At 35.0% G+C, this 27,014-nt stretch overlaps 2 protein-coding genes across 4 annotated transcripts in view; one reads left to right on the forward strand and one right to left on the reverse strand.

The window, feature by feature from the left end:
• The window catches only part of LOC143245225 (uncharacterized), a 418,752-nt gene extending 414,760 nt beyond the window's left edge, over nt 1-3,992 (forward strand). For 2 of the 3 annotated variants that reach the window (XM_076491342.1, XM_076491340.1), the window contains 2 exons: nt 62-173; nt 3,167-3,322. In XM_076491342.1, coding sequence (XP_076347457.1) covers nt 62-173; nt 3,167-3,300 — 246 coding nt within the window. In that variant the 3' untranslated portion in view covers nt 3,301-3,322. Of the gene's footprint in view, nt 1-61; nt 174-3,166 lie in introns of all 3 variants that reach the window. The other variant, XM_076491339.1, reaches the window with a different exon arrangement.
• LOC143245228 (glycoprotein 3-alpha-L-fucosyltransferase A-like) overlaps nt 1-27,014 on the reverse strand; it is a 524,457-nt gene that overhangs the window by 144,689 nt on the left and 352,754 nt on the right. The gene's annotated exons all lie outside the window — the stretch shown is intronic.

Genomic DNA, 27,014 nt, shown 5'->3' on the forward strand with positions numbered 1-27,014 from the left:
AGCCCCTCAGAGCGGGTCTGAAAACTATAATTCAAGGTATGCTGTTTTATTCTTCCTACAGGTATTTACAGAAGACGATAAGACATTACGTTTCTCTGGCAGTCCAAGCGAATGCTTGAGGAATATTAAACTCGGCAGAGATGGATTCATAGCCTTTAGTCTTACTGGGAAAAGTAAGTACACTTCTGTCACGAGCTGTTTCGTGTTAAAAGTCTCGTAGTTTCTTGCTGATAATACGAGATCGTGATTAAGACAACAGATGAAATTATCTCCGGGCTGAGAAATATTTCTTTTAGATCTAGTCTCGATAGTTGAATTTATCTACGTAATTACGAAGTTTCAGGGAAAGTTTTTGTAGTTGTTTACTTAGTGCAAAGCTTCATAGTTGTAATCTATACTTTCAAGAAAAGTGCGTCATGTGTATATTTTATATAAAGATTTAACTACATCGCACGCACGCTTCTTGTGTAAATTTATTTTACATTCATCTTACATTAATATAACTGATACTGAAGTAATATAACTGTTGCACTTGTAAGCAACTGATAAAACATAAAAAACACAAAAATCGAGTTCCTTATCGCATACGATTTTCAGACCTCTTAAAGTCAGATCATAAGTGGCTGTTTTTGAATTGTATTTGCAAGTAATTATCCAATAAGATTTTTGCCCTCAATTCAGACACACTATGATTGAAACTGTTATAACGTTTTAATAATAAACAAGTAGTCGCCAGCCTATAAATTATACAAACTTAGCTTGAACTTACAGAAACCTGTACTCGTACAGATTTAGTCAACAGTTCACAGACTACTGTTTGATTCACCATCAATTTAAAAAGTTTCATCATAATTCGACGAAGTTAGCAGAAATGATCATTGAATACACCGAAGGAAGATAAAGAAAGGAGACACAAGTACTTAGCCACGTGTATGGATTGGAGACGAAAAGCTTGAACTGAGGAGGTTGGCAATTCATGACGTCATGATTGATTGAGGAACATTTATCTGTAAAACTAATAATTGCTTGAGGTAACTAAGGAATAAAACTGTAAATTCAACGTTACCCTTTAACTTTCTGTTTTAATACAGCACACTTGTATTTTGGAATATGATATGGGAGGTCAACAAATACATAGATTGTTTTGTTTGAATCAGCCAGAATGTAGGCTAGGATCGTATTTCAAACTCACACTCTTTTAAAAAAATGTTTGTAATAATCTGATACGTTCATGGTTTAACTGTTTAGCTGTTAGAGAGCTCTGAAACTTGGGAGAAATATTTCTCGAAACTTCAGTGTATTAAAAGCTGTTCTATTCGTATACCTGTATTTCCTTAGGCTCAGCCTTTCCACAGATTTGTACATGAACGTACTTAGAACAAGTATTAGAATCACTTAATGTACTGCTTTATTTATGTTGGCAAAACGTTGATGGCTGAAGGTACAACACGTTTCGTAGTTCGGGTTTACTGAATTTACACGCCAACAATGTTTTGAGATTAAAAAAAAATCGTTTTTGTGTTGTTTTTCTCTGGAAATGAAACGGGCAACTTGTCTAAACAGGATACAAAATTATAGCTATATTATTGGAATATTCAGACACAAACTGAGTGTTTATTATGAACAAAACGTGAATTTTTTTTATATTTCACAAGTTGGATCTGTAGAAATGAGTGATGTAAAATAAAGTTACTTTTTTGGGTCTATAGCCTTCGTGTTTTTAAAAACACATTTAATGTGTTAAACCTATATACCTCAGTTTTCCATAAACATATTTAATAGGTTAGATCCGTAGACTTCTGACTTGTAAAACCATAGCTAATGTATTAGATCCAAAGATTTTTGACTTGTAAAACAACAGATAATGTGTTACATCTAAAAGTGTGATTTTAGAACTACAAATACTGTGTTAGATCTAAAGATTTCTGACTTGTAAAACAACACATAATCCGTTAGAACAATAGACTTAAGACTTGTAAAGCAACGTGTAATCTGTTAGGTCAATAGACTTAAGACTTGTTATATCTATAGATTTAAGCCTTGTGAAACTTCCATTTCTTCACTGGAATACCTCCCAGTTTCCTCAAAATGTATTTTTAGTGTACCTATTCAAAGTTTATTCAGGTTATAGTGGAAAGCTTTCAATCGATTATCTTTACTTTCCATGAAACAAGGAGCATTTACTCCCTCGAGTACTTATTCTCAACTTGTTCTTAACGCTGTCATTGGATAGTTTTCTCTTGCCCACATTAAAGATTTAGATGCAGTATAAGTACACAGCTGTCTTCGGGTCTTAAAACTATGTAAAAAAACTACAACAATTTCGAAATCCCACTCAGTTTTCCTCGTAATGCAAGATGACATGCAGTGTTATCCTACTTCTATCCGTCCCTAGAAAGACCTTTCTTTATTTATTATGCCTAGCATGGTGTGCAAGTGCTGTAGAAAAATTATCCTGTCTTTTACTCTGTGGTAAGAATTTAAACGTATGTAAACCACAGTTGTGCTTCTATCCTATACCATAGGTATATTATCAATGTGTTTTGTTTGTTCTAACGCAAAGCAACGCTGTAGGCTGTACGTCCTGTGACCACCGCAGTGGTCGAACCTTGAATTTTAGTGTCATGTATCCTGAAGGTTACCGCTGAGCCAGAAGGGGTCATAAATCACATTTATGGAGCAAGTTTTTTTCAACTTCTTTTTTGGTTCCGGATGAAGACATCTGAGCATCAAAACCGGAGTGAATTTTTTAATCAGCTTTTACAAGTGATACATTATGACAAAAGTTTGCATATCAGTTATGCTAAAACAGGTAAATCACTAATTTATAAAAAACACTCGACTTTTTCGCTGTGCAACAAACTAAATTCATCTCTACATCCGTGAAGTCTTAACTGTCACTAAGCACAATCGGTTGTTAAGATACCACAACTGCTGGTAAAGTGTTCCATCAGTATCCGAATAACGGTAATGAACGTGTAGAAATACATAAACGGTTTATTTGGAACATTTCATTCTTTAACCTGAAATCTTTTTCACCAGTTCTCCTTTTACAATTTATGGATTTTTTTTTTTTCACGTACAATAACAGATCTATAACAATAAAATTATATATATATATATATATACCAACATACAGTTTATTTGTTTTGTTTTTTTGCTTTAGGTCTTTGCAGCGACACCAACGGGTCTTCTCGACATTCCTGGTTTCTTGTTACGATATTAGTTATTCTGTTACCGGTGCTTCCCCGACTGATCCATGGAGTTGCTAATCTGGAGCGTGCGTGTGTGATAGAGTAATAATATGCACAGTAAGTCCTCGAACACAAAGACGAGATAGACGATTCACAGTTGACTCATCGCTGTTTCTTATGGATTATTGTTGAAGACATTTCGTTTGTTTTAGGTCCAAAAAATTGGTAATTATTAAGAAACGCTTTCGAAGAAGCCTAAACATTATTAAAAACAACAACAACAGAGACGTGGATAATATCTGTTACAGGTGTTTGGTTCGACATTTTAACGATGTTCTCAAATTTTAAAGCTATTCGTTGGCCATATGCATTCTATTTGAATAGAATGTCTGTGTGAGCCGATGTCTGCTGCTCAACTGGGAATGAATGTGTCTAATTAACAACATGGCTGAAAGCTGTTTATTTCTGATTATTTATTTTACAAATAATTTAAAAATTGACCCTCGTGTAAGAAAAAAAAAACATATCTCGATTTTTTTTTTGACAAATGTATTTAAAGTTCACATTTGCCACACTCATAATATGATTATTACAATTCTAAAGTTTTCCTTAATTTTGGTCTTACTTCTAAACCTCCCTTCTTTCATGACAGTACTGGTGCCTTTCAACGAGTTATTTCTAAAGTTTCGGAGCAAATAATAATAATAACAGTCTCTGGTGTTATTGTAGAGTCGAAGTATTTGCTGTGCTTGTAGAAGTCCATGTCACGGAACTGGCAAAATAAAAGAAATATTTTGACTTCATTTTGTTGTTCAATGTATCTTCAATAGTCAAGTACGTGTGGTAAATTTTTTTCTCTAAAATAATAATTTTGTTAACAAATTGGAACATATTTGCTTCTTGGTTGTTTAAATTATGTAATTCTAACCTGTCACTTTGTTTAAAATTTCACTATAATTCTTGAGTACCTAAGTGATACAAATGAACACAATTCTTGTAGTATTGATTCTCACAAAATACATTATTTCAGTGTCGCTTGATCAGTATTATTACCAAAAAGTCTCAGAAATAACGGAATATAAACTGACGGATCCATACTTTTCTTAAAGAACTGTGTAAGAAAAAATTCTAATAAAGCTAAAGTTTAAAGTCACCATTTTCGCAAAATCGGAATCAAAAACCAACAGAAATGATAAAATTCCTGAAAAAGTAAAATCGATAGGAAACCTTCCCTGTATGAAGTCATGTATTTTAATATGTGGTTATTGTCCTATTAACATTGTATATTTAAACCATATTTAAGAAGTAGCTTCCGCTTGTGACTGACATTCTTAATGGATGTCTGAATCTTACAAATCTAGAGCCAATGTCTTAATGTACGTTTCTTGACATGAACTTTAGAGTATTATAAACCCAGAACTAGTGGTTTTAGTGATTTTCTTAAAACCTGTTCACGAACTTCAGGGTATATTACAAGCTCAAAATTAATGTCTTATTGATTATTGGATTGATTGTAAAATTTACAACTGACAATAAATATTACGATATTGACAGAATTCTAGGATTCCCGTTTAAAACTGCATCATCCTTCATAAAAAATCAACAAAAAACTTAAATTGTTTTATATCGTGCCTTTATTTGTTTCTTTGTGTTTTATATTCTTCGTTTTCTCAAACGACCGAATTTTTTCTTTCTTTTTATATTTATTATCTAATATTTCAAAAACTAGAGGGCGTAATCCTAAAAATCGAAGAGCAGCTGCAGCCTTTGTAACGACATTATTGTTGAAGTTTCCTCTGTAGGCTGTGTAAACTATAATTTAATGGAATAAGCCGATACCTTATTCAATTCTGTGCATTATATATGAAAAAAAAATGTACACGCAGAAGAAAATAAGAGTCACAACAAATCAAACATTTTCCATTTAGGCCTACCATATTCTTATATACTTCGTTTTATAACATTTTTTAGTTTTTTGTTCTGAACTTTATTTATTTATTTGGATGTTTTACGTATTTTGAAATTGAGAAAAAATAGAGTAGTAGTTGTTTGAAATCTAAATATTTCCAGCAAAACTCAGAAAGCGTTTCTAAGTTAGGTTTGGAACACTGACGCATTCATTGCTTGAGATTCAAAATGTTCAAAATAAACTCAAAAAATTAGTTAATGTTCAATGCTACCGAAAAGTAGGCTTGCGTAGTTGAAGGAACAGTCGATAAGTTACTTAAATCGGCAAATGATATCAAGGTCTTGGGTGTTGCTGAATGTTAAGAGAATGCTGCTGATTTACTAAAAAGATTTAGATAACTTACTGCGTTTGGTGAATAGATGACAGATGGGTTTTAATTATGATATATGTAATATAATGCATGTGGTTTATCATAATTTGACTTATAAGTGTAACTTATATTGGAATAACCTTAACAGTAACATGGAAGAAAGGGACTTTGGTGTAATGGTCGATACGTCTCTAACGTCATCCAAGCACTTTAGTGTTACTAGTGGTATGGAAAGTAATGTTTTAGGTTGTATATACAGAAGTATTGAATACAAGTCTAAAGAGGTTATAATTTCATTATACACGTCACTGGTAAGGTTACATTTGGAGTATTGTGTTTAGTATCGGGCTCCTTACCTTAAAAAGTATGTCATATTGATGGAAAGGGTTCAGATGAAGGCTACTAGAATAGTAGCTGTGATAGGGGAGTTTTCATGAGACGAAGGCTACTAGATTAGTAGTGCGATAGAAGAGTTTTCATCAGACGAAGGCTACTAGAATAGTAGCTGAGATAGGGGAGTTTCCATCAGATGAAGGCTATTAGATTAGTAGCTGTGATAGGGGAGTTTTCATGAGACGAAGGCTACTAGATTAGTAGTGCGATAGAGGAGTTTTCATCAGACGAAGGCTACTAGAATAGTAGCTGAGATAGGGGAGTTTCCATCAGATGAAGGCTATTAGATTAGTAGCTGTGATAGGGAGTTTTCATCAGAGGAAGGCTACTAGAATAGTAGCTGTGATAGAGGAGTTTTCATCAGACGAAGGCTACTAGAATAGTAGCTGTGATAGAGGAGTTTTCATCAGACGAAAGCTACTAGATTAGTAGCTGTGATAGAGGAGTTTTCATCAGACGAAGGCTACTAGAATAGTAGCTGAGATAGGGGAGTTTCCATCAGATGAAGGCTATTAGATTAGTAGCTGTGATAGGGGAGTCTTCATCAGACGAAGGCTACTAGAATAGTAGCTGTGATAGAGGAGTTTTCATCAGACGAAGGCTACTAGAATAGTAGCTGTGATAGAGGAATTTTCATCAGACGAAGGCTACTAGAATAGTAGCTGAGATAGGGGAGTTTCCATCATATGAAGGCTATTAGATTAGTAGCTGTGATAGGGAGTTTTCATCAGATGAAGGCTACTAAAATAGTAGCTGTGATAGGGGAGTTTCATCAGACGAGGCTACTAGAATAGTAGCTGTGATAGACGAGTTTTCATCAGATGAAGGCTACTAGAATAGTAGCTGTGATAGAGGAGTTTTCATCAGACGAAGGCTACTAGAATAGTAGCTGTGATAGAGGAGTTTTCATCAGATGAAGGCTACTAGAATAGTAGCTGTGATAGAGGAGTTTTCATCAGACGAAGGCTACTAGAATAGTAGCTGTGATAGAGGAGTTTTCATCAGACGAAAGCTACTAGATTAGTAGCTGTGATAGAGGAGATTTCATCAGACGAAGGCTACTAGAATAGTAGCTGAGATAGGGGAGTTTCCATCAGATGAAGGCTATTAGATTAGTAGCTGTGATAGGGGAGTTTTCATCAGACGAAGGCTACTAAAATAGTAGCTGTGATAGAGGAGTTTTCATCAGACGAAAGCTACTAGAATAGTAGCTGTGATACAGGAGTTTTCATCAGACGAAGGCTACTAGAATAGTAGCTGTGATAGAGGAGTTTTCATCAGACGAAAGCTACTAGATTAGTAGCTGTGATAGAGGAGTTTTCATCAGACGAAGGCTACTAGAATAGTAGCTGAGATAGGGGAGTTTCCATCAGATGAAGGCTATTAGATTAGTAGCTGTGATAGGGGAGTTTTCATCAGACGAAGGCTACTAGAATAGTAGCTGTGATAGAGGAGTTTTCATCAGATGAAAGCTACTAGAATAGTAGCTGTGATAGAGGAGTTTTCATCAGACGAAAGCTACTAGAATAGTAGCTGTGATAGAGGAGTTTTCATCAGACGAAGGCTACTAGAATAGTAGCTGTGTTAGAGGAGTTTTCATCAGACGAAAGCTACTAGAATAGTAGCTGTGATAGAGGAGTTTTCATCAGACGAAAGCTACTAGATTAGTAGCTGTGATAGAGGAGTTTTCATCAGACGAAGGCTACTAGAATAGTAGCTGTGATAGAGGAGTTTTCATCAGACGAAGGCTACTAGAATAGTAGCTGTGATAGGGGAGTTTTCATCAGACGAAAGCTACTAGAATAGTAGCTGTGATAGAGGAGTTTTTATCAGACGAAGGCTACTAGAATAGTAGCTGTGATAGAGGAGTTTTCATCAGACGAAGGCTACTAGAATAGTAGCTCTGATAGAGGAGTTTTTATCAGACGAAGTCTACTAGAATAGTAGCTGTGATAGAGGAGTTTTCATCAGACGAATGCTACTAGAATAGTAGCTGTGATAGAGGAGTTTTCATCAGACGAAGGCTACTAGATTAGTAGCTGTGATAGAGGAGTTTTCATCAGATGATTGGGGTGTTTAAGATTCTAAAGGTAACGATACTGCTGATGCAGAATTTATTTCTTTATATATATTTAACAGTGAGAATAGTAAAACAAAGGGACACAAATATAAATTTCAGCATGATAGGAGTCGTTTTTAGCTGAGACACGTTTTAATATATTTGATGACGTTTATTCAATTTTTTTGCCGATATGGTTTGTTTTGTAAAGCTATCCATCCCTAATTTACCCCTGATTGACTGTAATGGAGACATCTATTAAACATCACTTCCCGCCATTTCTCTTTTTACCGACGAAAAGAGGAATTGACTAAACATCATAACACCCCCAGGACTGAAAGTATAAATATGTTTGATGAACCCACGAGGGTTGCTATTCGAGCATCATAACTCATGCCAGCTCGTTTATTGTAGTATAAAACAATGTCAACAGTATTAGGCATATTGGTGATTTACAGCAGAGTTACTGGCCAAGAAATAACCAATCCCAGTTTAAGATCGTATTTAGTAGGTTTTTATAACGGGTTTCTCTTTAATAACCTCAAAATTAGTGACGTAAAAACCTAAGTTCTTATTAAATGAAATATTCATTTAATATAAGTGTAATTTTAATAGTATGTTTCATATAAAGGAAAGCATGAACACTTTTTCGTGCTATTTGTTCAATTCAACGGATAAAGTCATGTTATTTTTTGCTACACATATACTTAAATGGGTGTCTGTTTAATGTAACAGAGAAAATGATGTTACAATGTGTTGCTACACGTCTATTTATATTACTGTGCTCGCTTTAACAGAGAAAATGATGTTCTTTAGTTTAAAAACATTAGTTGGTCTACTGATGTTGGAAGATTGTACTGGGCCAGTTAAGAATATAGCGTCAAAGATTTTAGCAGTAATACAGATATTGTTTTCCATTTCAATCCTTAAAATTTCTTGCGTTTCACAAAAAAATCAGATTAATTGGATTAATTAATTAAAAAAATAATTATTTGAAGAACATTTAAATCGTCGTTAATTTCACTATATGAAATTAATTGAACGAATATTTTTATAACTGTTCTGTTTTTGCTTCAGCAAAAATATTTGTTGTTATTGATTTCCTTTTCGTGGGCTCGGCATAGCCAGGTGGTTAAGGCACTAGACTCATATTCCGAGGGTCGTGGGTTCGAATCCCCCACACCAAATATGCTTGCCCTTTCACTCGTGGGGGCGTTATAATGTTACGATCAATCCCATTATTCGTTGGAGGTGGGTGATGATGACTAGCTGCCTTCACTCTAGTCTTACACTGCTAAATTAGGGACGGCTAGCGCAGATAGTCCTCGTGTAGCTTTGCGCGAAATTAAAAAACAAACAAACAAAACAAACGTAAAAAGAAATAAACTTTATTTTACATAGCCTGACTTTGAATCTAAGGTATAACGTTGTTATATGTTTTGTAAAATGTAGACAAACACTATTTTACATAAAATTCTACAAAGAAATTGTTAAAAAGTGTAACAAATCGGTTTTCATATAAACTCAAATATTATTTTGAAAATATTCCACGTGTAAACTAAAATAAATATTATAACAAGCAAGCTGTAATAACCAATGCACAACAGCAACGTGAGATCGAATAAATTAATCATAAATATTGTATCATATTTCATCAGGAAATAACTTTGTGTAAGATGAAATAATGAGTTTGTTTACCTTCACTGTTTCCACTGTGTATGAAAAACAACATTTGATTTTAAACTTGATGATATGTGGAATAACACCCATATATGAAAGAATATTATGCTCTTATATAACATGTGAGAGATGAAAACCAGCGTCCCCTGCTGGTACAGCGGTAAGTCTACGGATTCACAACGCTAAAATCAGAGGTTCGATTCCACTCGATGGCGAGAGCAGATTGCCAGAATTGTCTTTACTATAAGAAAACACACACACACACACATATATATGAAATCCACCTCAATTAATATTCTGTTTTCTATGTAGATGTTTGTTTGTTTTGGAATTTCGCACAAAGCTACTCGAGGGCTATCTGTGCTAGCCGTCCCTAATTTAGCAGTGTAAGACTAGAGGAAGGCAGCTAGTCATCACCACCCACCGCCAACTCTTGGGCTACTCTTTTACCAACGAATAGTGGGATTGACCGTCACATTATAACGCCCTTACGGCTGGGAGGGCGAGCATGTTTGGCGCGACTCGAGCGCGAACCCGTGACCATTAGATTACGAAGCGCACGCCTTAACGCGCTAGGCCATGCCAGGCCCAAAAGTATCTCCGAATGTGCGAAGAGGATGTTATGTAGATAAACAAAAACCAACGTGTTATCTTTATATATAGTTTAATAACCAACAGAAGATTAATTATTCAATGTTTCTGTGTAGTATCATACATAAAAACAAAGCCTAATTTATTGCAGTCGTTAGATTGTTTGGTAGATACAAGAGGATCATTAAATATATCTACGATTTTCGTTCGTCAGAACGTGCAATAATAACAAAGGTACTATTTCTAGTTTCACTCAGAACACGTTTTGCTTGTTTCGCCACATCATAACAAGATTTATTAGCAGTTTTCGACTGATGCAATTTTATCGTATCATTCTTTCGTTTAGGAAACACCATTAAAAGAAGGAAAATCAATGCTCTTCATAACTAGACAAATAACTTTCGACAAGATTTTCTTTGTTTATTTCTTTTCTTGATTTTAGTTGATTATTTAAATATTGTTGTTGTTTTGAAATAAGCACAAAGCTACTCTGCCCACCACAGGTATTGAAACCCGGTTTTAGCGTTGTAAGTCTGCAGACATACCGTTGAGCAACTGGGAAGGGCAGTACATTAAATAACAATATAAATGTTATTAATTGTATTTATAGTGATACAGTCAATTATAGTTTTATAAAAGTATAAAACTTATATAAATTACTATACAAGCTTTAGACAAATCTAACAACCATTTTATAAAACGTAGATTAACTTGTCATAACATAGCATTTCGGAATAGCGTTGGACCTATTGGTCCATTTCAGCTGTTCGACACTCCAAACTAAATTAAATTAAAAAAAACACTTTAATCCAATCGTTATAATTGATGTACTTACCTTTTCTTAAACTTATTTAAGTTTACTCTTTCTACTGCATCTGAACCAATTCAACCCGTTCCAAAAGCCAACCACCGCTTTTGAAAAGTAAAACTGTCTTAGCTAAAGATGACTTCTATCCGTCAAACTTTATATTTGTGTCTCCTAGTCCTACTATTCTCAGTGTGAAAAGGGTGGTGTACCAACACCATCAATTCACTTTACAATCTTAAACAACACAATCAGATCCATTCTAACTCTATTCTCAGTGTGAAAAGGGTGGTGTACCAACACCATCAATTCATTTTACAATCTTAAACAACACAATCAGATCCATTCTAACTCTATTCTCAGTGTGAAAGGGTGGTGTACCAACACCATCAATTCATTTTACAATCTTAAACAACACAATCAGATCCATTCTAACTCTATTCTCAGTGTGAAAAGGGTGGTGTACCAACACCATCAATTCATTTTACAATCTTAAACAACACAATCAGATCCACTCTAACTCTATTCTCAGTGTGAAAAGGGTGGTGTACCAACACCATCAATTCATTTTACAATCTTAAACAACACAATCAGATCCATTCTAACTCTATTCTCAGTGTGAAAAGGGTGGTGTACCAACACCATCAATTCATTTTACAATCTTAAACAACACAATCAGATCCACTCTAACTCTATTCTCAGTGTAAAAGGATGGTGTACCAACACCATCAATTCATTTACAATCTTAAACAACACAATCAGATCCATTCTAACTCTATTCTCAGTAAAAGGATGGTGTACCAACACCATCAATTCATTTTACAATCTTAAACAACACAATCAGATCCATTCTAACTCTATTCTCAGTGTAAAAAGGATGGTGTACCAACACCATCAATTCATTTTACAATCTTAAACAACACAATCAGATCCATTCTAACTCTATTCTCAGTGTAAAAAGGATGGTGTACCAACACCATCAATTCATTTTACAATCTTAAACAACACAATCAGATCCATTCTAACTCTATTCTCAGTGTAAAAGGATGGTGTACCAACACCATCAATTCATTTTACAATCTTAAACAACACAATCAGATCCATTCTAACTCTATTCTCAGTGTGAAAGGGTGGTGTACCAACACCATCAATTCATTTTACAATCTTAAACAACACAATCAGATCCATTCTAACTCTATTCTCAGTGTGAAAGGATGGTGTACCAACACCATCAATTCATTTTACAATCTTAAACAACACAATCAGATCCATTCTAACTCTATTCTCAGTGTGAAAGGGTGGTGTACCAACACCATCAATTCATTTTACAATCTTAAACAACACAATCAGATCCACTCTAACTCTATTCTCAGTGTGAAAAGGCTGGTGTACCAACACCATCAATTCACTTTACCATCTTAAACAACACAATCAGATCCACTCTAACTCTTCTTTTTTTCAAGAGAAAAGAGTTTGAGCCTTTCCACATATGGAAAAATTCTCTATCCAAGACACATTCTAGTAATCCTTCCCTGAACCCTTTCCAAGAATTCGATACATTTTCTAAGGTAAGGAGCCTATGACAGAACATGATATTCCAAACTTGGACTAGCCAGTGACCTGTACAACGAAATTATAACTTCTTTGGACTTTTATTCAATATTTCTGTGGATACAACCTAATTCCTTTTTGCCCTATTACTAGAAATAGGACACTCTTGGATAGATGGCTTTAGTGATGATTGATTATTACATCAAGATCCTTTACTTCCATCACAGTGTTGTGGTTGCTCTAATCTAAATTATACTTATAATTCAAATTGTGATAATTCACATGCGTTATCTTGCATTGTAACAAAAAAGACCCTCTGCCATTTATTTGCCCAACTTACTAAATGACCTAAATCCTTTCGTAAAGCTTTGCTTGTTTGTTTGTTTAATTTCTTGCAAAGCTACACGAGGGTTTTCTGCGCCAGCCGTTGCTAATTTAGCAGTGTCAGACTAGAGGGAAGGCAGTTAGTCATCACTACCTACCGACAACTCTTGGGCTACTCTTTTACCAATGAATAGTGGGATTGACCGTCACGTTAGTCACGTTATAACGCCTCCACGGCTGAAAGGGCAAGCATGTTTGATGCAACGGGGATTCGAACTCCAGACCCTGAGTTTACGAGTCGAACGCCTTAACCACCTGGCCATGTCGGGGCCTCCAACGTGAGAGAATCATACAGTGAAACATCTTAATTCACTGAGCCAAACAGTTTAGAAATAAATAAATAAATATAACTATTATTTCCCATAATTAATTATATAAGTCCCTAAACATCCATTGGAGACTCAGCTGTAACCTTGGTGACAAAAACAGTGAAATTCAGTGTTCTATTCCCGCAGTGGAGAGAGTACAGATAAATTATCATGTCGCTCTGTTCTGAAACAGTTTACCCCGAAATCTATTATCAACACTAATTTGGAATGAGACTTACGTAATGAGAAGAAAATCTTATCTCTTTCAAACACCCGCTTATGCACGCTTACATAATAGATGGAATATTAAGTAAGATCTAATATTTATTTAGGGAGATAACGCGCTTAATAAATATTTGAACCTTTTAATGATAAATAGACTTCCCTTTTAAAAGTGTCCCTAACACGAGAAGTTACGCATTGAGCACATATACAGAAGCGCACAAGGTAAGTATGTTAGAAAAACGAAGTGTGTCCACGGATATCAAATAATTGTTGTTTTTTTTAGAAGCGATAGTGTAGTTTTTGGTCAGGTGAATAATAGTATCTACCAAGAGAAAATATATAACCCTTGTCTAATTAAAATGTTAATGTGGTAGCTTTTAGGCGTATTCCTCCAAGAGTTTCACCCCTACAATGTTGTGGGGGCCATCTAACAATATCAGACTTTCAGTTGTAATCAATGCACTGAAGTTAAAGAATTCAAAGAAGAAGAAACTATAATTATATAACGTAATTAAAGCCTTTAACTCCACAAACTGTACACTGTAGGGAACCACGTGTAATTACATGCCCATTAGTGTACACATGTAAACATTGTAAAGCAGGCCCATCAGTGCACCACATTGAAATGTCTTAAAGACAAACCATTATTAACTGGAGTGATACTGTCCCGATACGTTTGTTAGTAAACTGCATATATTCACTGTAGAAAAAAATACATAGTTTCATAAAACACTGAAAGACATGTTTGATTCTCTTTGAATAAAAGAATCCAGTTGCATATTACATCTACATGTTTGCTAGAACTTTTACTTGGTTTCTACGCTTATGGCAAATAACCATTAAAATAAGCTGAGGTCGTCTTATATCTGATCAGTCAATACACTGATAAATCGATTTAACAATATAAACTGGTTAACAGGACGTTCTGCAGAAAGTAACTCTTCTCGTCAAACGTGGCAACACATACAGATCACTCAATGATTTCTAGAAGTCTCTAATTCTGTACTATTCTAAGTATTTTGAGCAAATTACTACATAATACAGATCACTAATCCATTGAAATACTCATATTTGGAGCAGTAAAGAAAGATACAAGGATAATGAATCGTTATAGTGTGCAAATTCTAAAAGAAACAATTACGTATTTTTCTTCAAAATACACGTATTTTACGTATTGCGTTTTTTCTTACAGCAAAGTCACATCGGGCTATTTTCTGAGTCCGCCGAAGGGAATTGAACCCCCAGGTTTTAGAGTTGTAAATCCGTACACTTATCGCTGTACTAGCGAAGGAGGGGCGTATTTGACGTCTTCTCACGCAGTGCTGAATCAAAACGATAATACGGTCTAGATACCTTCTGTTCGTTGGCCCTTGGCCTGGCATGGCCTAGCGCGTTAAGGCGTGCACTTCGTAATCTGAGGGTCGCGCCAAAACATGCTCGCCCTCCCAGCCGTGGGGGCGTTATAATGTGACGATCAATCCCACTTTTCGTTAGTAAAAGAGTAGCCCAAGAGTTGGCGGTGGGTGGTGATGACTAGCTGCCTTCTCTCTAGTCTTGCACTGCTAAATTAGGGACGGCTAGCACAGATAGCCCTCGAGTAGCTTTGTGCGAAATTCCAAAACAAAACAAATCGTTGGCCCTACCAGCCACATAACTTAAATCAAAAGTCTCATAAATTATAGATTTTTTTAACTCTACATCGCAGTAGCTACTCAAACTTTACAAATAACATACCAGTGCCCTGTGATATACCGAATTCTATTTAAAATGGCTTAGCATGAAATAAAGTATGGAATAAAAATGTGTTTTTAGTGAAATATATTTATGTAAATTTAAGACCAAAAACTAATGTGTGTATACAAAAATATAAATTTTTCATGGACCTCAAATTTTCGTAGGTTCTTGGTACTGTGCCCAAGAAATAATTTTGCCCTGATTCAACGACCTGGAGATTTTTGGAAAAGTTAAGATGTTTGGTTTGAATATCGCAAAAAGCCGTCCGTAATTTAGCAGTGTAAGACTTGAACTACTCTTTTACCAACGAATAGTAGGATTGATCGTAACATTATAACGCCTCTACGCCTGAAAGGGGCGAGCATTGTTGTTGCTACGGGAATTTGAATCCGCGAACCTCGGATTACGAGTCGAGTGTTTTAACCGCCTGGCGATGCCGGGCCGAGTCAAGATGTTTGTTTGTTTTGAATTTCGCGCAAAACTACTTGAGGGGTATCTGCGCTAGCCGTCCCTATTTTAGCAGTGTAAGACTAGAGGGAAGGCAGCTAGTCATCACCACCCGCCGCCAACTCTTGGGCTACTCTTTTTCCAACGAATAGTGGGATTGACCGTCACATTATAACGCCCCCACGGCTGAAAGGGCGAGCATGTTTGGTGCGACCGAAATTCGAACCCGCGACCCTCGGATTACGATTCGAACGCCTTAACACACTTGGCCATGGCGGGCCATGAGTTAAGATGTACAAGATGCATGAGTGGTTTATTTATTTTGAAGTTAATCTCAGAGGTACACAATAAGTGCCCGTACGAGTACAAGTTTGAAGACATACTACTGTGCCACGAGGGAGCTACTTAAGAGGAAATAACATGAAGGAAACTGGAACACAAATACACATCAAAGAATCTAACGGCAATTTAAAGGTATTAGAAATGATTACTTTTAGATGTTTAATAATCTGTAAATACGAATATTAAATAATGAGTTAGATTACTAGAGTAAGAACAATGACAATAGATTCGTTTATGAACTTTTAAGTTTTGCCCTAAATAAAATTTAATTAATATTCATTTCGATTCTTTAATTATAGTTTCTGATGATTCAGTTAATATCGCGGTCCTTCATAAGTCGTTTAAACCACCTTAATATGTTGATAATATATTCTTAGTTTTCATCAGATAAACTTGTAATCTGTTGTGGCTTACAATACATGTATGTGTACCACAGACATGTAATGGTAAGGACAACACTTTGAATAAACTGTATATATAAGCACGTGCACTCAGTTTCAAGGTTGGTTGAACTAACACTGTTTATAGTCTACCAACTACTGGCCATTTACCAAATAATTGTGGAATTGATCGTAATTTTATAACGCCCCTCAGCTGAATGGTCGAGCATGTTTTGTGTGACTTGACTTGGAACCCGAGACCCTCAGATTGAGAGTCGAGCGCACTACCTACCTGGCCATATCAAACCAGTTAGAATGAACGGCATACATTCATAAGGAAGGGCCGTTGCTTGAATTATCCGCACGAGATGTGGGTAAGAGAGGCTGTTGCGTCAAAAGTGTGTTATTAAAAGAAACATTTTTTCTTATCTCTGTGTGGAACTACTAAAACAATCTTAGGTATATGCAACACTACTAAATAACTAATTTCATAAATATACTTCTTTACGGATTTACAAGGTTCGATTCCCCTCAGTGGACACAGCTTATAGCCCGTTCTGGTTTTGCTATAAGAAAAAAACATATGTATACCCACATAACCACTGAATAAAATGACTTGTATACAATATATGTATACACCAATATTGAAAACTGTGATGTATATTATATATATATATTGTACTGAAGATTACACTATGTAACACAAATTTTGTTCATAGATAGTATGTGTTATTTCTTAATTGTTCATGTTGTAAAAGTACAGAAAATGGTCATTATTCCCTTCAAACTTTGATTTTGTGACCTGGATAATGAAATTTAGAAATTAACCTATTTTCTATGTAAAAACGGGCAAATTTGCACATTTTCAGTTACATAAGGTCTGAATAAAACAACATATGAATCAAGGTTTACATGCATTTATACTAAAGTTATACAAAAATATTTAGAAGTGAGTAGTTTTTCGAGACTTGTGACTGTAATGTAAATCACTTTCACGTATCAGTCCCTAAATATAGTCTCACATCATGTTTTCGTTATACGCTCGCAGGTCACAAAAGCATTATTTGGAGAGAAAAATAGGTCTTTTACATTTACTTTAGGCATAAGCAATTGGGAAATAACACATTCTGTCCAGGAACAAGAAAAAGTCTAAATTTTATTGCATTGTGTAATGTTGTATGTTTATTTAACAACCGTTGAATGGTATGTTTCATACCTATACATATAATATATACTGCAAAACATGCTTTATATGTATCTTTATACAAGGCAAGGCTTAGAAAACCTTGCAAATGTTCTTTTAAGGTAATCTCATGAGTGCATGATAAATATTTCTGGACTCTTCTCTCTTAAGCGTGCCTCCCAGTGACTCAGCAGTATGTTTGCGAACTTACAACGCTAAAAACTGGGTTTCGATACCAGTGGGGGGCAGAGCACAGATAAACCATAGTGTAGCTTTGTCCTTAATTTAAAACAACAACAACAAATCCTAAGCGTAAAATGAAAAAAAAAAAAACCTGACTAACGTAACTCAAATACAATGGAAATTGGGATCAGATACTAAGAATGCATATCCTGACCAACTGAGTGGACTCTACTGCTCTAATTAGTCCAGTTGCTTAAGCCAATGTTTTACGGCATAATTAGATAGTAAACTTGCTGTGTTCAACTGTATCGCAGTTTCGTCGTGTTAAAGCTATATAAACCATTCGAGTAAACAGGAAAACCTTTCTTGATAGAGACCTTTGTTTACAACACTTGCTATCGTTTATTTGAACGTTTAACGTTATGCAGCGAACACATGACGTACCAGAAAAATCAGGTCTGACAATTATTAACTGTACATTTCTGATTTCCGACCACACTTTATTCTTTTTTCTCCTGAAGTTCACAGGTTATCGTTGTAATAAACACATAAACGTGATCATAACTTTGATGTATGATGCTCTCTGGAGTTTAATGACACTAGTTCCTTGACGCTTGTTAACTTTTATAACTTAGCGAAGTCGCTATGGTGATGGCAATGCCTTAAGGAAAGAACCATTTTTATGACGTTCCATACGAATCGAACATCTACTCTTAGCTCAAAGCAAAATATTTATCTTTCGAGTATCTTGACAGAACTAAATAACAAAACACGATCGTAGTAGATTAACGCTTCTAGTGCTAAGTGAGCGAAGATTTCTGATCCATCTGTGGACTTAGCAAGGTTGTGTTCAAGCATTAAGTCAATACGTTAATATTGTATTTTAGTGTGTTATGCACAAAATACATTTCAAGGGCCCTGAAGCTCCATCTACGTTTGCAATATTACAGTTGAATGTCCCTCGTTAAGTCACTCAGAAAGGTGTACATACATTAACAACTTGTTATTTATTAAGACCTTAAGATTGTTGGTGTGCCTTGCTCGAGTGCTATTTGTGTTAGCAGATCTTACAGAAACAAAAAGGCAGCTACTTCTCACAGCCATCTCTTGGTCACACTCTAATCCAATATCAAGATTTTAGTAACATCCTTATAACACAACTACTGCATTAAAGTGTGAAGCGAGATTATTATATTTTTGGAGTTTCAAAATTCAAAAACAAAGAAACAAAAACAATCGACTGCAGTTGTCGCGTGACTTGCTGATGTGCACAATGAAAATTGTTTTAATAAAACATAATCAGCTTTCTGTAAAATTTATTACACAAATCAAAATAATACAAAACAAATCATATCGTCAGTTCGAAACCAGAATCACTACACATCTAAACCTTTGTAAAGAGAAATAAACGTCAACCGTTATAAACCTTAAAGGAAGACGCGATTACAAAGTTGAATGAAGGACAACATTTGTACTCCATGATTTAACCCTGATAAAATTAAAAATATTTCTTTAAAAATATAGTAATATATAATCATTTTACTAAATTTCTCTAGATAGCGTTCTTATATCACTTTCAAATTACATAAATAAACTGTTACACACTGTGTTAATATATCATTGTGACTAATAATAGTAATGTAATAATTGCGCTTACGATTACGATTCGCACGCCTTAACACGCTTGGCCATGCCGGACCATTTCCGCAGATCTACGTATTGTTTGAAATATTCCCTTCCTGATGCGAATCATTTAATCTCTCGAAACTCACAATTTTTTCAAAATGAAACGTTTCAGAAAAGAAAAAAAATATTTTCTAGGGGAAACGTTAGATGGATTTCAAAGATTTTTGTTAAATTTACCTTACTGTTAAAGCTGTTGTTGTTTTGAATTAAGCACAAAGCTACACAATGGGCTATCTGTGCTCTGCCCACCACGGGTACCAAAACCCGGTCTTTAGCGTTGTAAGTCCGCAGACATACTGCTGAGCCTCTGGGGGGGGGGCTACTGTTAAAGCCTTTCCACTTGTTCCCAAGCTCCATTACGTCTAAATAAATAAATAAAAAATACTAGACTGATGTCTTTTAACAGTTACATTTCCTAGTTTATGGGGCTTGGCATGGCCAAGTGTGTCAAGGCGTTCGACTCGTAATCTGAGGGTCTCGGGTTTGCATCCCCGTCGCGCCAAACATGCTCGCCCTTCAGCCGTTGGGGCGTTATAATGTGACGGTCAATCCCACTATTCGTTGGTAAAAGAGTAGCCCAAGAGTTGGCGGTGGGCGGTGATAACTAGCTGCCTTCCCTCTAGACTTACACTGCTAAATTAGGGACGGCTAGCGCAGATAGCCCTCGAGTAGCTTTGTGCGAAATTCAAAAACAAAAAAAATAATGTCGGAAAATTTAATACAAAAAGTGAATCATCATTTCTGTCTCTGTAGAAGGTTTTAATAACTAAAATATGTAGTAGGACGCGTATAAAAATGTTCAGACAAATAAAAGAAACTGGCGCATTGAAGATTTGTTTTTGCTAAACATTAGCTTCATTTGACTATAGTAACATCATTGGAAACTGAGCACTCATGTTATTTGATCAACTTTATCTAACTGAGCGTTTGTTTCACATAAGCACTTTTGTGGTGTGACTGCTTTGATCACAATGAAAATATATTTTTAGTGGGCACTGGTGTGATTTCCTTATTGAAAATGTAACGTATTACAAGTCTTGGTTAACATTCGTGTTTACCAATTAAATGTGTTTTTCGATGAACAATGCGAATATTTTGTAATTACATCACGATTTAGATGTTTCTCTTCACTGTCTTCTTCTTCACGGATGTTACAAAATTATACGTAATCGTATAATGAACAAATCTATCTTCAAACCTTTAGCTAAATGGAAACGCTAGGAAAACCTGCTTTATTTCCGAATCATTCGTTGCTAATATTCATAAAGCTCTAACGACTTACTTCACTATAGGCCTTTTCCTCCATTTCTTACAGAAGAGTCGTGCAATCGAACCTTCAAATAATTACACCAGAGAACAAATACATAAACAAGACACCATGGGTATTTTTACGATCTTTAATGACATTGCAATTTGATGCAATGAGGGTGCAATTTGATGCAATGACAGTGCAATTTGAACACCTACGACTTAGTATGCTTTCTTTTTACTTTTAAAACCGCAGTGTTATTTTTTTCTCTACTGCTTATAACGTAAAATTATGAACAAACCTTTGTTTGCTAACATGCCCAGCCCAGCTTACAGCTCTAGTGTTTAGCAAATTGGCTTCTGGATAGTCACGTGACAAACTAAAATTAATGTCAAAATGCTATTTCTGCACGATTTTTATACAAAACATATACTTCACTGAGTCAGAATGATGTATAAAATGACGAATGGAGTCTAAAAATTCCATTCAAATAAGATCTTCACTATTCAAATATTTCTCATTTTAGCCGTGATCTCCATAGCTGCATGCCGCCTGCATTGTTCGTTTTAACAACGATTTTCATTGCTACGAATTGTCTCCGTTAATGGTTTTAAATTTGATCTACGTATTACCTATGTTGTTCGTTTCAAACGTACTCTAGATTTTGCTTATATTATTCGTTTTGACCATGATTTCCATAGCTACATCTTTCCTTCATTGTTCATTTAAACCTTGATCCACGTATTGCCTACATTGTTTGTTTTAACCTTGTTCTCGGTATATATACGTTGTCTACATTGTTTGTTTTAACCTTGTTCTTGGTATCAATATGTTGTCTACATTGTTTGTTTCAACCTTGTTCTCGGTATCAATATGTTGTCTACATTGTTTGTTTTAACCTTGTTCTCGGTATCAATATGTTGTCTACATTGTTTGTTTTAATCTTGTTCACCATATCATTATGCTGTCTACATTGTTTGTTTTAACCTTGTTCACCATATCAATATGTTGTCTACATTGTTTGTTTTAACCTTGTTCACCATATCAATATGTTGTCTACATTGTTTGTTTTAACCTTGTTCACCATATCATTATGTTGTCTACATTGTTTGTTTTAACCTCGTTCACCATATCATTATGTTGTCTACATTGTTTGTTTTAACCTTGTTCACCATATCATTATGTTTCCTACATTGTTTGTTTTAACCTTGTTCACCATATCATTATGTTTCCTACATTGTTTGTTTTAACCTTGTTCACCATATCATTATGTTGTCTACATTGTTTGTTTTAACCTTGTTCTCCATATCATTATGTTGTCTACATTGTTTGTTTTAACCTTGTTCACCATATCAATATGTTGTCTACATTGTTTGTTTTAACTTTGTTCACCATATCATTATGTTGTCTACATTGTTTGTTTTAACCTTGTTCTCCATAGCTGCATGTTGTCTACATTGTTTGTTTTAACCTTGTTCACCATATCATTATGTTGTCTACATTGTTTGTTTTAACCTTGTTCACCATATCATTATGTTGTCTACATTGTTTGTTTTAACCTTGTTCACCATATCATTATGTTGTCTACATTGTTTGTTTTAACCTTGTTCACCATATCAATATGTTGTCTACATTGTTTGTTTTAACCTTGTTCACCATATCATTATGTTGTCTACATTGTTTGTTTTAACCTTGTTCACCATATCATTATGTTGTCTACATTTATTTAACCTTGTTCACCATATCAATATGTTGTCTACATTGTTTGTTTTAATCTTGTTCACCATATCATTATGCTTCTTACATTGTTTGTTTTAACCTTGTTCACCATATCATTATGTTGTCTACATTGTTTGTTTTAACCTTGTTCACCATATCAATATGTTGTCTACATTGTTTGTTTTAACCTTGTTCACCATATCAATATGTTGTCTACAAGGTTTGTTTTAACCTTGTTCACCATATCAATATGTTGTCTACATTGTTTGTTTTAACCTTGTTCACCATATCATTATGTTGTCTACATTGTTTGTTTTAACCTTGTTCTCCATAGCTGCATGTTCTTTTCTAGATCATATGTTAAACGTGAAAACCTGAATACATCAAGATTACTTTAATGATGAACAGTCAGTTTTTTAACAGCTGTCCATTATCTCTCAAAAACTTCAGAACTGCCCCGACATGGTCTCGTGGGTTAAGGCGTTCGACTCGTAATCCGAGAGTCGCGGGTTCGAATTCTCGTCCCACCAAACATTCTCGTCCTTTCAGCCGTGGGGGCGTTATACAGTGACGGTCAATCCCACTATTCGTTGGTAAAAGAGTAGCCCGTGAGTTGACAGTGGGTGGTGATGTCTAGCTGCCTTCCCTCTAGTCTTACCCTTCTAAGTTAGGGACGGCTAGCGCAGATAGTCTTCGTGTAGTTTTGCGCGAAATTCAAAAACAATGAAATTTCAGAACTTATTTTTCTCATCACTTTGTTCTTATATTTAGTACATAAAATTTCAGCTAGTTGCTTTCCATTCATCCTTGTGTAAAATGAATCAAAAATTAAATTTAATGCTATGAAGAAAATAAATTTCCATTTTTCTCATGGTTGCCTTTCATTTAGATTATAAACTTTTATAAATAGTTCCTAAACAAATTTTCTTCTAAGCAATCTGATTCTGTGGAACGAAAAACTAACTAAAGTAACTCATATCGAGACTGAATTCTGATTGAATATTTTAATATTTAATAGTTGTATAAACTAAAGTGCCTCGAAACCAAACAAAAAATTATCCTGAATATAGTATGTGAAAAACGTTTTACACATTTTAAGACTGTCAGCGCCCTCTTAATGCGTCGCAATTTTCCATACATTTAGATAAAGGCTTCGTAGCGGTTTAACAAAAATATAGTAGTTGGCACAGATAAGCGTGCATTCGAACTCTCTTCATTTATGTTACAAATGTTAACTTGTCTGCATGATAAATTACTTCAAAGCGTAATTTATCTCCAACACTGAATAGTTCAGTTGTTAAAAGATTTCGTTTGTTTAATTTTAAATAGAAATATGTAATAGGTATATTGTTAATTAAATTCACAAATCGCATATGAAACTCACTATGTTTGTACGGGCATATTCGGCAATAAATAAGGTTTTCATAAGTCCTCTTTAATCTTTAATACACGCAGTTTTTAAATATTATATTAACACCCACATAGTGACTCAGAAGAAAGTCTGAAGGCTTTTAACTCTAAAAAAGGTTTTTCGATACAAATACAACAGCACAAATAGTCTCTTCTCATGTTTTGTGCTTAGCATGTTGCCTACATGTTCGTTTTAACAATGATCTTCAAAGCTATATGTTGCTTACACTGTTTATTTTAACAATGATCTTCAAAGCTACATGTTGCCTACATTACTCGTTTTAACAATGACCTCCAAAGCTACATGTTGCCTACACTTCTCGTTTTAACAATGGCCTCCAAAGCTACATGTTGCCTACATTGCTCGTTTTAACAATGACCTCCAAAGCTACATGTTGCCTACATTGCTCGTTTTAACAATGGCCTTTAAAGCTACGTTTTTCCCACATTGTTTGTTTTAAATGTCTTATTGAAAGTTAGTATTTGGATCAAACTATAAGAAAAAGAGCAAACCTTTTTCAATACTGTGAATCATTTAGGGACTTTGTGTGGTGGTTCTCGTCAGTTCGTTACGCCATTTTATAAACCAATAACGGCGACACCTTCAACCAGCGTTACAGTTATAGCTTGCCACCTCAGAGATAAAGTTTATGCCAAAATATTTTTGTGTTTTTTAAGTTCTGAGATCATAGCAAAAATCTGCCAATTTTTGCTTTATCTTGGAAACTAATAAAGCTAAGAATAAACGGAAAAAGAGATATTTTGTTTCCCAAGCCTCGTAGTACTGTGTATTTTTAATTACGCAAATAACACGAAAATATGCAAAGGATTAAATATTCCTGTGTTTAAAGTATATCTGGGTAATTGTCTAAACGTGAACACGCTATGCTAATACAACATTTAACGTGCTGTGTAATTTGAAAGCAAAGAGAACTTATCGATCAATTAACTCGAAAAACCTCTTATGAAGTAAAACTGCAATTTTAATATTGTAATAGAAAAACAATGTGTTCTTTAATTAGGGTGGTTATTTTTCATATAACTACTTACAATGGTGTAAATGTTGGTTATTGCACTAAAAACTCCTAGTATTATCGTATTGTATCAATAAAAATTATTAGTTTTGTTGAAAGTATATATTGAAAATAATAGTTTCATTTTCTTCTGTTTAACCTCCAAAAATATTTCACTAATTGTAAGTTCTAACGATTTAATATATTTTAATTATATTGAAACTTCTTACACTTTACTATTTATTTGTTCTATGAGGTTAATTTTTATGCTCTTTCACTTTTCTATTTATATTTTTTTATTTTAATTTCTCTTCTGTCAAGGCCCGCCATGGCCAAGCGTGTAAGGCGTACGGCTCGTAATCTGAGGGTCTCGGGTTCGCATCCCCGTCGCACCAAACATGCTCGCCATTTCAGCTGTGGGGGCGTTATAATGTACGGTCAATCCCACTATTCGTTGGTAAAAGAGTAGCCCAAGAGTTGGCGGTGGGTGGTGATGACTAGCTGCCTTCCCTCTAGTCTTACACTGCTAAATTAGGAACGGCTAGCGCAGATAGCCCTCGAGTAGCTTTGTGAGAAAAAACAAACTCTTCTATCAACTTAATTTTTCCTTATTTTGCTCTAATATTCCATTTTCCTGTTGTTTTATTTTTTCTTTCCCTGTTAATACAACAGTAACTCAACAGTTTTACAATCAGGGTTTCGATTCCCCTTAGTGAACAGAGCAGTTATGGCCTTGCTTTGAAACTCGCATACTCTTTTGGTTATTTATTTTCTCATAATATTTTCATAAATATTCATAGGTAGGAATTTCACTTTCTAATTCCTTTCTCACGGAGGCCCGGCATGGCCACGTGGTTAAGGCACACGTAATCTAACGGTTGCTTATTCGAATCCCTGTCACACCAAACATGCTCGCTCTTTCAGCCATAGGGGCGTTCCTACTATTTGTTGGTAAAAGAGTAGCCCCAGAGCTGGCGGTGAGAGTTGACGACTACCTGCCTTTTCTCTGGACTTACACTACTAAATTAGGGACGGCTAGCGCAGATAGCCCTCATGTAGCTTTGCGACAATAGATAGCTTTAACAAAAAACAATGCACTGTCGCTTGTTTTATTGACGTTGAGAAAGCATTCGACACTCTATGGCACAATGGTCTGCGGTTCCATATGTATGAAATGGAAGCGTGGAGTTATTTGCTGGTTATCTGACTTTTTGGAAAACCGAAAGTGTAGAGGGAACCTTTTCCGAGTGCTTTACTCCAGAAGCTGGTGTCCCTCAGGGAGGGAGGGTCAGCCCCATACTCTTCATCATGTGTGTAAACAATTTGCCATTAAAGGATCCTACTGATGGATTCTTCTCACAGCACGCTGATGATGTGGCAGTCTGGAAAAGTTCTACAGACCAACAATAGCAGCCACAAACAGAAAACTAGAAATAAATGGAGTAAGTGAATACTGTAAAAATACAGAATAAAAGTAAATTCAGTGTAAACACAGCTTGTCGTCTTTACAAAGCTGACAAAACAGAAAAGGCTACAGTCTGAAATATATATGAATGGAACACTGCTTCAGACTACCACATCGACAAAAGTTCTAGGTCTAATCTATAACTCAAAAGTAACACGGATTAACCATCTAAATGAAATGAAAAGTAAAATCTGGCAAAGAACCAACTATGCTGGGGTCTAACTGGTAAGAACTGTGGAGCATCAATAGACAATATACTAAAAATTTACAAAACATATATTAGACCAGTACTTGACTGTGCAGCTCCAGCTTGGATTAATGTACATGACCAGATACTAAAAACCAAGCTACAAACAATACAAAACACATTCATCACAACAGCATATAGAGTAACCAGAACATCATCATCAAAATTCATACACAAATATTAAAACATACCAACCACACCAGAGAGACTCCTACACAGTACAACAACGTATTTTGAAAAATGAATTATTATGTGAACCAGACAGGTATCTCATGCATGATGAAGATAGTCCTAAACACCTCTACCCGATCAACATATATTTTAAACACAAAAATATATAAATGCAACAAGTAAATAAATACATAATAATATATATATAGATATATATAAAGGAGAAAAAGAAAGGCCACCATCAAACTAGACTTCCTACTGATAGGGCAAATAATATATATAAATATATGAAACCAGTACATGGACAGTGCTCTGA

This window comes from Tachypleus tridentatus, chromosome 2 (assembly GCF_004210375.1).
Source record: "Tachypleus tridentatus isolate NWPU-2018 chromosome 2, ASM421037v1, whole genome shotgun sequence".
NCBI lineage: Eukaryota > Metazoa > Arthropoda > Merostomata > Xiphosura > Limulidae > Tachypleus > Tachypleus tridentatus.